Here is a 14,978-nt window from a genome sequence, read left to right as displayed (position 1 = left end):
CACATAGTACCTTTAAATGATTATTTATTATTATAGAATTCAAACGTGAATGTGAGTTCTTTATGTACTCATGTAACTTTTTTTTTCTTTCTCATCTTTTCTTAATCTCCAGGACAGAGTTTGGGATATGGATTTGTGAATTACATTGACCCTAAGGATGCTGAAAAGGCAATCAATACTCTGAATGGATTGAGACTTCAAACCAAAACCATAAAAGTATGTAAACCTTTGAGATTAAATTTAATGCCTAGAATAAAATAACTTGAGTAACCTGTCCTATGTATTTCCAGAAGCTATATAGTTTTGGAACTAATTATAATTTGTTCACAAGTTATTGCCTTTGTTTGCCAGAGCTTATCCAGGCAGTTTGCATGTCAAGGTTCCAAATAACATCCAAAATTAAATCAGAGTCCAAGGCAAAGTATTGCTCAAAGTTCCAATTTATTAAGAGAGTCATGTTGGCACATCTGCGAATCTGAAAGCCTCCTGGTTTTCCCCACCCAGTTGAAAGTTCAAGATCTTGCCCCCACACCCACAAGTCCATCACATGATCCAATCTCCCACTGCCATGCTAGCAGTTCTACCCATCCAGTTCCGGTCAAGTGTCCATTCTTTAGCGTGTCCATTCAGTCAGAGACTAGGCAGCTCAGGTGTGGGAACAAATTCCATGCCACTGGTAATTTGGAAAGGAGTTAATCCAGTGCTGCTGTGGACTGTGTTGTTGTACGCCACTTCGGCGAACTATCAGCAAGTCCGACCAGTTGTCTTGCTGATAGTCCATATAACAGTGGATGTATTGTGTCACCATCGCCTTGGCCGTCTCCGCTGCTCCGTTCGTGCTTGGATGAAACGCTGAGCTCAGTCCTTGAGTGGACTCAATGGACCTCAGGAACTCTCTCCAGAACTTGGCAGTGAACTGGACTTCGCGGTCTGAAATGATCCTTCTGGGCACTCCATGCAGGCGATAAATGTGTTTCACAAACATTTTCCCTAATTTCTTTGCAGACGGCAATCCTGAGCAAGCAATGAAGTGCGCCTGCTTGGAAAAAAATCAATAACTGTCCAGATCACTCTATTCCTGCTGCTGTCTGTGAGCTCGATGACGAACTCCATTGCAATCTCTTCCCATGGTCGGCTAGGGCTGGTCCATGGGGCTTCCCTGGCTGTATTTTCATCATCACACAAGTAGCACAGCTTTCTCTTAGGCGCTGCTTGGAGTGTCCAAGCACGGGTTAACTTCAGCTTGCTGCCCAAGGACTGAGTTTAAAGTTCGTGTAGCCACGCCTCTTGCTCCCCTCAGAGGCTCAGTTTTTAAAAACTCAGTCGCTCTACAGGACGCTTTTTGGGGAGATCCAGTCCTTGAGCAGCAGGTTGGACTCTCCAAGATAGTGTAGTGTACCCTTTCATTTATTTTGTTTTGTTTTCTAATTGTGTTAGTCAGCTCCTTTCTGTAGCGTTTGTTATTTTGGCTCCCGTTTCTTAAATACAGTTTAAAAACGTGCGAAGCAGGCTGCCTGGAGCACGGCTGGCTTCACTTGCCGCGATTACAGCCGCACCGCAGGGGGCCCTCTTAGCGGCTGCTGGCGAGCTTCTGGGGGCGGGTAGGTAGTCAGGGTCCCCAAAAAGGAGCCGTAGGCTCCTCAGACTTCCCTCGGTGCTGCTCCAGGTGTGCGGCGGCCATTTTAAAATCACAAAATTGGTGCACTTTTCTTTTGAGGCTTCTCTCGCCGCGCAGCCTGTCCTTCAATGCAGATCGCCGCTGGAGGGGATTTTTAACTTTGGGCCTCACTCTGGGTTGCCAGGCAGGCCTTCCCCCCTCCTCTGAGCTATTATCTGGTGGCCGCTGGGGATCTAGCCATTGACAGGCAGTTCCCTGGCCCTTTGAGCACAGTACGGATCTGCAGGCACCCTGGTTGTCTCAACCGGCGCCATTTTCAGGGCCGTTTATATCGTGCTGCTGAAGGCCTCAGGCTACTAAATTAATAACATCCGAAGGCCTTCGCCACTGCCTCCATAGCAGCAGTTCCTATCAGTCATCACAGCCTCTATCATTCCGGTGCCTAGCATCATGGCCAGTATCGGGGTAGATGATATGGATTCTCAAGCCGGCCCCACCATCAGTAAGTGTAGCAGAACCAATTCTGCTGCCCAAGGTGAAGGGGTGGGGTGCCCAGCTAAGGGGAAGCACCCCCAAAATACAAAGACCTCCAAAGCAGCTGAGAAGTTGGCTGAAAGGCGCCAAAATGCCCTTGAGAAGCAGTTCCAAAAGGCCCAAGCAGCACAGCAATAGGCATCAGTTAGCCTTCCTCCCAGAGTAGGGAGCGCAGGACCTTCTCTCCCCACCCCACAGTGAGAAGGACCTCTGGCAGCTGAGAAGGATTTTGGATTTTCGCCCAACCCATCTAGGGCCTCTGGGATCGCCCTGCCACTCTCTGGCTGAGGATTCCCTTAACAACGGGGACTCCATCATAGGGGAGGAATCTCTGGCCCCTTCTGAGGCGGGCCTAAGCCTACCCAGGGCTCAGCCTCAATTATCAAAGGAAATGCAGGATGTAGTCGCACGCACGATCTCCCAAGGCATTTTAGATGGCATCCAACAGTTGGCCTCTAAATTGCCCATTCCCACTGCTAACCCCAGCAAGGGTCGAGCCATGGGATCCCGGGACCCTCCGATTAGGGAGCCCTCCCCAACTCTTACTGGAGTCAGTGAGGTGTCTGACGAAGAGGAGGCAGAGCGGGATGCTCCGGACCGCTCAGAGGATGAAAATCCCACACCCGACGTGCCTGCTTTCTCAGGCCTATTCAAGCCCTCCATGTTTAGGGCTATCCTTACCAAGGCCCGGGCTTCTGCCATCCAAATGGGCCTCCCAGCTCAGGCAGAAAGCCCTCCTCCGATCAGGGTACTAAGGAGACCATTTGGCCACAAGACCCAGGTGCAGGGTTGTTCAAGGAAGCCTCCCCTCCCATGGATCTGGTTCTAGAGCTCCACAGCTGTTTATTGACATTATACAAAGCCAATGGGCCCAGCTGGGTTCCATGGCTAACCCCAGTGGGATAGATAAAAAGCTTTACACCATGGAGGGCCCCCTAGAGGAGCTGTTGAAACTCCCTCAGGTGGATGACCCCATTGTCTCTCTCACTTCCAATTCTGCTCTTCCAGCTAATCTGCTGGAAAGCTTAAAGGGTGAGGACAAGAGAGTGGAGAAAGCCTCCCATAAGACTCATCTGGCCACTGCATGGGCCATGAGGGCTGCTTCTTCTTCCTCGTACTTTAGCAGGGCAGCATTATTCTGGCTCCGCAAGTTGCTGACCAGCCTGCCAGCGGGGGACACCAGGGCGATGCAGGATGTTAATAAAATCATAGCGGCCGTCGAGTACTCGGCTAATGCCTCGCTTAATGCCACAAAATTCTCTTCCAGAGCCCTTGCCTTTAATGTAACCTCGCGCCGCCACTGGCAGGCGGACATGAAAGCGAAGTGGAAGTTCACTTCCGCTCCTTTCAAAGGGGGGAAGCTGTTTGGGGAGGCCCTGGATCCACTTTTAATTTAATCCAAGGACAAGCATAAGATTTTGCCTGCAGTCACCAAAAAACCGGACCGTAAAGGCCCTTTCGTAGACAGCCCTTTTAGAGCGCAGAGCCCTCCACCTCTTCTGGGGGGTTCAGTCGCCCTTACTCCCAACCTCAGGACCGTCCACAGAACAGATCCTCCTATAGGGACAAGAACAGGCAACAGAGCAACCATAGGTCCTTTCGCGGGGGATATTCCAACTGTCCCTTTCAGAAGTCAATGTGACCGGCACTGGGCCCCTCCCATAGGCGGTCACCTCCAACTTTACACCACTCAATGGGAGGAGTCCATGACGGACACTTAGATTCTGAACACAGTCCACCACAGATTGACCGTGGAGTTCCTCTCCCTTCCCACAAGGACCTTTGTCCATTGTCGCACTCCCAAATCGGCCCACAAGTTCCAACTCATGAGGGCGGAGATAGATCATTTGCTAGAGATAACGGCTATAGAAAAGGTTCCCAGAGGCCAGGAAGGCAGGGGGTTCTACTCCATCATTTTCCTAATCCCCAAATCCATCCCTCCAGACCATCCTGGGCTGCATCAGGCAGGACAACCTCTTGACATCTATAGACCGCAGCCCCATTTGAACTGCTTCGTACCGTTGGACTGCACCACTTGACTCTAAAGACAGTCTTTCTTATTGCCATCACCTCAGCCCATAGAATTTCCGAGATGACAGCCCTTTTGGTCAGAAGCGACCTTTGTATTGTACATGCAAATAGAGTCTTCCTTAGACTGGACCCGACCTTTGTACCAAAGGTTAACAGTGTTTTTCATAGAATACAGGAGGTGGTCCTCCTGGACTTTTGCCCGTCTCCCAAGCACCCAAGGGAGCACGTGTGGCATAAACTGGATGTTCGCCATGCGGTCCGTGTCTACATGAAACGGACAGCTTCTTTCCGCAAGTTGGAAGCGTTCTTTGTGTCCTTCCAACCCGTCTCCATGGGCAAGAAAGTCACATCTTCCACCATTGGGCGCTGGATTAGAGCATGCATCAAGCTGGCCTATGAACAACAAGCCAGGCCGGTCCCCCCTCGTATTACAGCCCATTCAATGAGGAGCGCCGCAACTTGGGCCGCGTGGGCCACGCAAGCACCTATTGAAGAGATATGTCGGGCTGCTACGTGGTCGACTCCATCCCCCTTTGTGAGGAATTACAGACTTGATGTTTTTGCCTCGACTGAGGCCTCCTTTGGAAGGAGAGTTCTGCAACAAGTCATTGCGACCCCTGCGGGCTTGGACAATTCTTCTTCCTTCCCTGGGACGGCATAGCTTTGGCATTTCCCATGCTTGGACACTCCAAGCAGCACCTAGGAGAATGACCGTTGGCTTACCTGAATGGTCATTCTCTAGGCGCTGCAGGAGTGTCCAACCCCACCCTAAATGTGTGCCCGCGGGGACATGTACACCATTTGGGGACATAGATCTTCACCACATACAGTTCATTTGGGGCTTCTCTTCGTTTTTTAAAACTGAGCCTCTGAGGGTAGCAAGAGGCATGGCTACACGAAATTTAAACTCAGTCCTTGGGCAGCAAGCTAATCTTCCACTTCTGATTTCATCTTTGGCCACCAAAATTGGCGCCTGTCGAGGTGGAGCATTTTTAGGAATCCAAAGTGGCCTCCTAGTTTCGCATCATGGCTTCACTGTAGAACTTTCAGCCGCAACCCCGTGGGGATGTAAAGTTTGGCCCCCTTCCAGGCTAAGCCATCTTTCATCGTTAGGATGCCCTTGTTATTGTAGGGCCACGGGTCTGCTGGGAGTGGCGATTTCATCACTGTTGTCAGCTTGTCCTGGCTTCGGGTGGTGACTTGGGCTGCTTTCTGGTGGGAGGAAGAAAGGATGGGGTGAACCACTTATTCCTTCTTACTGTCGTACTGCGGTTTTCTTGACAAGGCATCCACCAACAAGTTCTTCTCTGCCAGGATGTGTTTCAGTTTGAAGCGTGACAGACCAAAGATCCCAAAAGGAACCTGGCTGCAGGCCTGACATTGCATTTATTTGCAACCATATCAAAAAGAAAATCCCAGTATCTATCAAGTTATGTGATACTGTATTAATATTGACAATAATATAAAATAGAAAGCACTATATTTAAGACTTCCCTGATAAATGTTCCCAGCAGCTGAATTTTCCTTCTTTGAATTCCCTTGTGCATTGTCTCATGGTTTTCATAGACAGAAGAGTTCTAAATAAATTCATTTTTTGCCTTGCCTGAGGGCTGTAGGAGGCACAGATGATTATGTCTTTGGAACAGTCATTGAAATGTGCTTGTTGCAGTGAGAGAGGTTTGGAGGTAACAAATGGGGTGCTTGGGGAGACTTCTAGACTATGACCCACAATTGTTCTCCGCTTTCCTAAAATAATACATCGATTTTCTTGTCATTTGAGATATACTGTAGATTTTAAGTGAAAAAGGTATGCGGAAAGTTATATCATCCTCTCATTGGTATCTGAAATCACAGCTGGCTATATTTTCCTTCTTCTGAGGTAATAAATCTGGATTTTGGAGTGCCTGCTTTTTGCACAAAATGTTTTAAAAAGAGATTGAATGAATTTGATTGGTACAATAGGTTCTTTACCTAGACCAGAGTGAATTCTGATATATTGGGGAAACATCAGATGCAAGTACATCTGACTTATGACAGTTCATTTAGTGACCACAGTTATGATGACACTGAAAAAAGTGACTTATGGTCATTTTTCACACTTAAGATCCCATGGTAATGTGATCAAAATTCAGATGGTTCATTCTTAATGACAGTTGCTGTGTCCCTGGGTCATATGATCATTTTTTGCAATGTTTTGACAAGCAAAATCAATGGTGAAACCAGATTCACCTAACAGCCGTGTTACTAATTTATCAACTGAAGTGATTCACTTAACAACTGTGGCAAAAAGGTCATAAAATGAGGCAAACTCATTTAACAAATGTCTGATTTAACAACAGATATTTTGGGCTCAATTGTGGCTACAACCTGTGTTCTAATCCTCATGAAAACAAAGTAAAATGCTCATTGTTCAGGAATTCATGTCGTTAATGAGGCTAGCCATTTATTCCTCATTAAATGAGGACACATTAAAGGAAGGCAAAATATGCTGTGAATGGGTAAAGTATATCTTAAATGTTCATAAATGGCATTTGTGTGCTCTCCATGAATCAGAGCTGGTGATTTGTTACATGCTATATTGGATGTCAACGTTCAATATTTCTATTCATCAGCTTTCAATGGAGATTGAAATCTAACATGAGGAGAGCCAAGTCATTATCAGTCACAGAGAAAGCATGTAATGTAGAAGTGTTGAAATAACATTTTACACTTGTTTCTCAACCAGTGAAATCCCGTAATCAAAAAGCATTCCCCCCCCCCTTTCCGGGAATTACAGGTAATCCTTGACTTACGACAACAACTGAGATCAACGTTTTTTTTTTCTAAATGAAACATTTGTTAAGTGAGTTTTGCTCCATTTTATGACCTTTCTTGCCACAGTTGTTAAGTGGATCGCTGCACTTAAGTTAGTAACTTGGTTGTTAAGTGAATCTGGCTTCCTCATTGACTTTATCAGAAGATCACACAAGCTGATCACATGACCCCATGACACTGCAACTGTCATAAATATGAGTCATTTGCCAAACTTCCAAATTTTGTTCCCGTGACCATGGGGATGCTTCAACGGTCGTAGGTGTGAAAAACAGTCACTTTTTCAGTGCTGTTGTAATTTTGAATAGTCACTAAATGAACTGTTGTAAGTCAAAGACAACCTGAAGACCATTTTCTCAGGGCCAGGTTGTGGAGTATGTGGTGGGTGGAACTTACTTAAGGAATGGCTGTTCTCCTTTTAGATACAGTTATTCTTGTTCTTAGCAATAGCAATAGCACTTAGACTTATATACCGCTTCATAGAGCTTTCATCGCCCTCTCTAAGCGGTTTACAGAGTTAGCCTATTGCCCCCAACAATCTGAGTCCTCATTTTACCCAAACCTTGGAAGGATGGAAGACTGAGTCAACATTGAGCCGGTGGAATTTGAACTGCCAAACTGCAGCTAGCAATCAGCTAAAGTAGCCTGCAGTACAGCACTCTAACCATTGTGCCACCTTGCACTCTCCATCTCAATCTCCCAAGCAGCAAGTTCCAGGGAAGAAAGAAATGGCTCTTGGCAAAATCTTGAGTTGATTTCTTGCAGGGAACTTTTAAAATTAGTCTACTGGTCATAAGTTATCCATTCCTATCTTACTGTATAAAGCACCTTAGTTTCTATAGAGCTAAGGATGGTCAGATAATTCTTTTCCAAGTTGTATTCATGTAATATTTAAGAACTGACCACCATTAATGTTTATATAACATTGTTACCTGTCAAAGTAATATAGTTGTTTTTAATCAAATTAATTAAGTAGGTTTTCTTCCCACTTCCTGGTATTTAAAAGTTATAAATGCATTATCATGAAGGAATGAGTAAGAGGAATTTGAAAAGTTCATCCCACTCCTTCTAATCCAAAGATAAAACAAAATTATGTCCTTGGTTTCTCTTTGCAACAATTTTCACTGTGGAAGAGGCACACAATGATCAGAGTTAGAGTCATTTGCCTCTGGGAGTTAATTCTCTAAAACTTGGATTTTATTTTAAGAAAATTAATATATTGACAAGCGCAATACAATACATGCCTAAAAACCCTTGAAAACATATCATAACTCAGTGAATTTCAACACGATGCAGTCTATTTTACTAGCACTCGCAACAACAATTTTTTTCAGAATAAATATACCAATTACACATCCTGTTGAACAGACTTCTATATTTATTATAATTTTTTAAATATACGGATCTCTCTTTCAATGAGTTAATTGCTTAAAATAGAACTATCACTAGGACTGATAAGACAGCTTTGCACGAAAATACTATACTCTCAATGTGTATTTTTGCATATATGCACATGTGTGCTCACATGTGTCACATAATCATAGGTAGATGAGAGTTTTCAGTTGTGATTTTTTTTTTTGATTAGCGAATGTGACAAGAGAGCTGTAAAATATGTACGTATTGTATAAAACCCCTTTAGAATATCTGAAGGAAATGAAGTGTGAAGGTGAAGAAGAAGCACCTTTACAACCTTTGTGTTCTGTTCTTTCCATATCATAGAACATTGATCCTAGCAAGTGGCAAAATGAGATCCTATTTGGAAGTTTAATTAAAGTGAGTGAATTTTATTGATGCTATCAATCAGCAGAGATTGAGTGAAAGGGCTTGGTGCCAAACCATTTAGTGCTCTTGACAGGATAATTAAATATCACAGGACTGTAGTCTCAAGATAAAGTGAAGAGCCTTTTGCAGATGTGATTCTTTTGTTGGGACAGAAGAAAGGTGTTTTCCCTTCCTAAATAGTACATAGGAAGACTTTTAAAAATGGCAGCTTGTTATTTGTTTCTTGTATACAAATTGGTTGATTTTGTCAGCTTGCATTTTTGAAGGCTTTGCATAAATTACTTGTGTAAAAATACTTTTTAAATAAGACTTGCAGGGTAATTTAAAATTGGTTTTTTTTTCCAGTTGCCCTTATGTTAAACTCAAGCTTTTAAAAAAACATAGCAATATTAAAACTCATCAGTCTAAACTCCAAAAATGCATACTTTCTAAGAACATTCATTATTAGGACTGTTAAGTTTTGTCTGCTTTTGATTTTCCTAGTTAACCTGATAGTTGAATATTCTGTTGTTATATGAGGCTTACAGAGAATGCTAGAGTTATTAGATTTGGCATACCAGAGTCTGTTGGAATAGATTATTTGGACTTGAATAGCAAAGCAATGCAAATAAATCAGGCATAGAGCGCAAAATCAAGACAGAAAATTATCTGATGATCAAAACAGCAGGAATCAGAATCTTGAATGCCTCTGAGTAACTGAAGCTTTTACCTAACAGGACTATAGAAAGGAATAGGTCCAGTAAAGCATTAAAATCAGTTGAAGACTTTATGTAGGTAGCCATGACCGATAATGTGATTTATATTTTCTTCAAAAGTTGTCTTAACTGTGAAAGTCACATTGTCTGATTTCATAGTCACAAATTTAGTGTGCTTTATCTGTTAAGTAAGGAGCAGTAAGTCCGTTCTGGCCTGGAGATCTTGAATGTGAGATCAATAATCTTTCCTCAAGAGAAGCAAGGGCGACTAACTGGAGACTATAATAACTATTCCATGGAAGGTGATTCTAACTAGTTCATTGGGATCTAAAACCACCCTACTTGTGATGTGCAATTAAAATAGCCACAGTGCATCGTCTAACATATCTGCACAGCATTGGATTTATGGAATGCTAAGGTAGGAAATAGATTGAATGCCTGCTTCAAATGCCCTTGGAAAGAACTCTTCAAATAAAGGGCACATTTTGAACTCTTCAAATAAAGGGCACATTTTAACATTCCTTTTCTATGTTAAAACTACTAGCTACTCATCAGAATTTGAGAAACTTTTGCACCACAGAACCTGGTAGTGCATGATGATTCACCCAATAAATTGTTTAATTCATATTTTAGTTTTCATTGTTCAGACCAGCAACTTGAAATGTCAGAACAGAAAATATTTGCTGTACCCAATGTGACTGGCAGGGGCGGGACAATTGCTTTTGTTATTATTGCAGGTAACTCAGCATTCTCGGTTTCTTGTTATAAAAGTTCTGAGTCATCTGTTTGTATGCTTGAATTGCTGCAAATTATTATTTTGATCCCAACCTGGCAAGGCTGTGTAAGTTGGTTGAGACATTGGTACCAATTGAAACATTGGCATCAGGTTTGTTGGGACATCATTGCCAAGTAACTGTTTTTCAGCCTTACTTCAGGACGGATAATGATGAATACTTTCTTTGCTGATTGTGTTATTTTAAGCAAGATAGTAGAAGATTAAAGCAGTATACCAACTGAAGAACAATAATCATTTTATTTAAATAAGGAAATAAAGACCCTTAAATGCATACATTGATTCATTGGTGATTTTTAATTAATTTATCCATAAGATCAAATCCTCCCATCCTTGAGAATTTTTTTTTAGTAACTCCATCTATGATGGACTGATAACTATCCACCATGATCATTTGCCAGATAATACTTTGTATTTTTTATCTTCCTAGCAACGCACAAGCATAAGTGGAGAGGTAGTCCTCAACTTATGGTCACAATTGAGCCCAAAATTTCTGTTGTTAAGTGAGACATTTGTTAAGTGAGTTTTACTTCATTTTACAATCTCTCTTGCCTCAATTGTTAAGTCAATCACTATAGTTGATAAGTTAGTAACCTGGTTGTTAAGTGAATCTGGCTTTCCCATTGAGTTTGCTTTCAGAAGGTCACAAAAGGTGATTACATAACTTTAGGACACAGCAACAGTCATAAATAGGAACCAGTTGTCAAGCATCTGAATTTTAATGACATGATCATGGGCATGCTGCAGGTGTTCAATCTGTGGTCAGTAGACTAAATACAGCTCTGGATAGCATCCCCATAAATCGTCAACTTTTCATTTACAAATTTTATTATTAAGAATTCGATTCTGCCACTAATAAATAGATTATATTGTTAATGGTAACAAAAGTATTCTAATCTAATAACTAATCCATTGCTGATAGATAGGAGACATGTTTGCCAGTGAATATTTGTGGAAAGACATCAGTTAAACTTCAAGAAAATAATTTGGTTTGTGCTGTAACTAGATAAAATCTTTATACGGTATTATGTAACTAAGTTCCTCTAGGTCTTTTAATTTCAAAGCACTTACAAGCAGTAGTAAAAACAGAAAGGGATTTATAATCCCTTTTCTCTGTCATTTCCCAGATATAAGTGGCCACATTTCCCTGAAGCTCTAATTAATCTAAAAAAGGGTAAATAAAGATATAATTCCTTTGTTGGTAGCAGCTTATGTGTGTGGAATTGAGACCAAGGAACTGTGAGGGAAAAATGCTAAATTAAGTATATTTTTATATAATTTTTCCATTCAGATTGCTTACCCATATAGTTGCCAGGGGATGTGTAGAATTTCAGGACATTTTGATCACATACTTACTGTCCTGAGATAAAGAGATACAAAAATGGATCTGTATTTTTTTTTCCTGCATTGAGGTGTTGATCAAAATTTCTGTGCCATATTTCTGCTATAATATCACATCTTGGGTTCTTTTAGCATACAGCATATTCTTGGTTTTTTGTTTTTTTAATTTCGTTTTGAAAGAACTGAAGTAGTGTGCTGGCCAAAAAACATCATATTAACTATACACCTATTATAATTCAAGTAACAAAGATAATACTGGAGATCTCTCATTCTGCTCCAGATAACAGAAGCAGATAGAGTTTATTGAACTAAATTTAGTAATCCCCACAAAGCAGTGACTTTTCTTTTTGCTAGATTATGCCAACAAATAAAAATTGATCTTCCTCCTTCCAGAATGTTCCAATACACCATACTGTAAGTCTCTACCCTCTTACTAACTTGTAGAAGAACATATAGAAGGACGTGGTGGTGCAATTACACATGTGTGGATCTTTTTTTCCCAAGATTGTCTCAGCAGTAGGCACATATTGAATTATGTGAACTTGTGGGTCTGTAGCTGTTGTGGAATGTGTGGGAGATGTCGTTTCTTAGAATGGTTGTCGTGTGTAGTCGCTAAATAAAAAAGTAAGGAGGGAGTATGGAATACAGGTTTACACTGTATTGCAGATTTTTAAGAAACCTTATCTTAGAGTTCAAGAGACTGAAAGATAACACAATGAGTGGCTTTAAGTCCTCACCATGTTACAAAGCACTTGCTTTTTTTAGGAACAGAACTGAACAAAATAGAATAGAATAACAGAATTAGAAGGGACTTTGGAGGTCTTCTAGTCCAACCTCTTCTAGTCTTCTAGTCCTGCCTCTGCTTAGGCAGGAAAACCCTATACCATTTCAAACAAATGGTTGTCCAATCTCTTGTTAAAAACTTCCAGTGTTGGAGATTCACAGCTTGTGGAGGCAAATTGTTCCACTGATTAACTGTTCTGTTAGGAAATTCCTTCTTTGGCATGTTTGCTTGTTGAAGCTTAGGAATTGTGAAATTGGTCACAGTGGTTTTTCAGTTATGCTAAATCTTTCTTTGTTACTTTTTCTGTTGGTTTCATGCATCAGATAAAGCCTTAGATCCTTTAACTATGACTGCCGAATGCTTGTCTTTCACCACATCAACCTGGCAGCTTGGCTGCTTTTAGACGCAGGTCTGTTGCCTTTCAAATGGCAACTATGAGGCAACACAAGATGGCTTCAGCCAGGTTTTCTCCAGAATTCTGAATAGCCTTAGCAGCCTTACTAAGATAAAGAATATTGCACTGGCAGTTTATCCTTTGGGGAAATTTAAAATTAGTAAAGCTTGTATCCCAAGTTCTTGTTCACATTCAGCCAAGCTCATGGCTCGAGTAAGGGAAAGGCATGAATTAAGATACAGTTTAATAAAGCAATGCAACACTAAAAGATGGTTATTGGTCTTTACCGTGAGCAGCTGTGGGCCAGTCTGATCATTGCATGATTCACCTTGTACCTGCTTACAAAGACTTAAAGCCATGAAACCAACAATTAAATCAGTGAGGACTTGGACTGAGGAGGCAAAGTTAAAGCTACAGGCTTGACTGCACCGACTGGAAATTTTTTTGAAGAAACCTCTGCAGACCTGGATGAACTCACAGATACTGTAACATCACATGTCAGCTTCTTTGAAGACCTATGTGTTCTGACCAGGAACTTGTGAATATACAGTAACAATAAACCTTGGTTCACAGCTAAATTTAGGCAGCTACGTCGTTCCAAAGCAGAAGCCGACAAAAAAGGTGATAGAATGCTATACAATCAGGCCAGAAATGTATTAACAAGGGAGATTAGAGCAGCAAAGAGAAGCTACTCTGAAAAGCTAAGGAATTGGTTCTCAACAAATGAACCAGCAAACATGTTGAAAGCTCTTAAAAACATCACCAGTTAAGGCAAACCTCCTTCCCAGGTTCTAAGTCCTCGACTTGCTACCGGTCCTAATTTCCTCGACTTACGACCGGCCACAAGTCCTTGACTTATAATTGACAGCCAGCAACAGCTCAGCCACACCTGATTGGCTAAGGCGCGGCTGGCTGAGCACGGGCTGCCCGAGGCATTCCTATTGGTCGCCCTGCTTGACAGCTGTTGTATAAATAGCTGTCAAGCAGGGTGATGTGCTGAATCACTGTACATAGTTCTTGTTGCTGTTCTACTGAATAAACTGCTGTTCACTTACCTCAGCCGCTTCATGCCTCTTCAATTAATACTGAACTTAACACTGGCGACGAAGGTGGGATGCTGACGGTTCCTGCCTGAACAGCTACCGAAAAAGGAACTCAGTTATTTTCCTTCCTTTCTACAAGAGATTTTTTTTTTACCTCAAGCCGCAACAGCCATGGCTTCACTCCCACCATTCGCACCTTTTGGAACCTCTGGCGAGTCATGGGCTGGCTTTTTGGAATGCTTCAAATGCTTCCTCATAGCAAATAACAATCACAACTTACCCTCGGACCGCAAGTGTAGCTTTTTCCTAAGCTCGTGCAGTCTCGAGATGTTTAATATGTCCAGGGCTCTCGCTTCGCCTTTGGCCGTGTATGAACTGAATTGGGACACGCTTATCAACAAGCTTAAGAACCACTACGTCCCTACGCCTTCGAGGATAGCCTGCCACTATCCTTTTAGACAATACATGCAGAGAGACTCAGAGACTGTAAGCCAATTCTTACAGTCTCTCCGAACAGCGGCTATCCAGTGCGAATTCGTCGACCTCAATGACTCCCTCGTCGAACAGTTTTGTCTGTGGGGTTTGGGATCTCTGCCTGAAGCGGAGGTTGCTCGCTAGGGCAGAAATCACCTTACAACAGGCAGTGGAGAAGGCTAGAGCTGCTGAACCTTTGGAGCAATCCACAGCTGAGATGCACTGCGTCCAGCTACCATTCACTCCTCCCCAGCGAACCTGCCTCATTGACGAGATGATTCCCCTAGACGATCTGGAGGAAGACCAGGTAGACCGCCTACAAGCCCTGCCCAGACGGCTGCCGCCTCAACCAGCCAACCGCTCCACTGTAGCCACCTGTTTGGGTTGCGAGGGCAACCATGCTCGCTCTGTCTGCCCTTTTAAGGCTGCCATTTGCCACAGATGTAATAAGAAAGGACACCTGGCCCAAGTATGCCGCGCCACCTTAACCGCCTGCCCCGCAACTGGATGCCTGGCCACCACTTTACAGCCAGTCAGCAGCGGCGCCTCCAGCAACCCCGCCACCAGCAGCGGTGGAAGGACGACTGCTTCGCCGTTAATAAAAATCCTCTGGACGCCCCTGCAGTGTCGGTCAGCAAGACATCGGCTGACTCTAAGAAGATCACCATGTCTTTGCTG

At 42.9% G+C, this 14,978-nt stretch overlaps 1 protein-coding gene across 6 annotated transcripts in view; it reads left to right on the top strand.

Annotated features, from left to right (window-relative positions):
• Positions 1-14,978, top strand: part of ELAVL2 (ELAV like RNA binding protein 2) — a 157,985-nt gene that overhangs the window by 119,074 nt on the left and 23,933 nt on the right. For all 6 annotated transcript variants that reach the window (XM_087716130.1, XM_087716131.1, XM_087716129.1 and 3 more), the window contains one exon: positions 113-216. In XM_087716130.1, coding sequence (XP_087572256.1) covers positions 113-216 — 104 coding nt within the window. The remainder of the gene's footprint in view (positions 1-112; positions 217-14,978) is intronic.

The sequence above is a fragment of the Thamnophis sirtalis genome, unplaced genomic scaffold, assembly GCF_051295495.1.
Source record: "Thamnophis sirtalis isolate CommonGarterSnake01/CBP01778 unplaced genomic scaffold, rThaSir2_p1.2 scaffold_5, whole genome shotgun sequence".
Lineage (NCBI taxonomy): Eukaryota > Metazoa > Chordata > Lepidosauria > Squamata > Natricidae > Thamnophis > Thamnophis sirtalis.
This window is presented reverse-complemented; position numbering and strand designations above follow the sequence as displayed.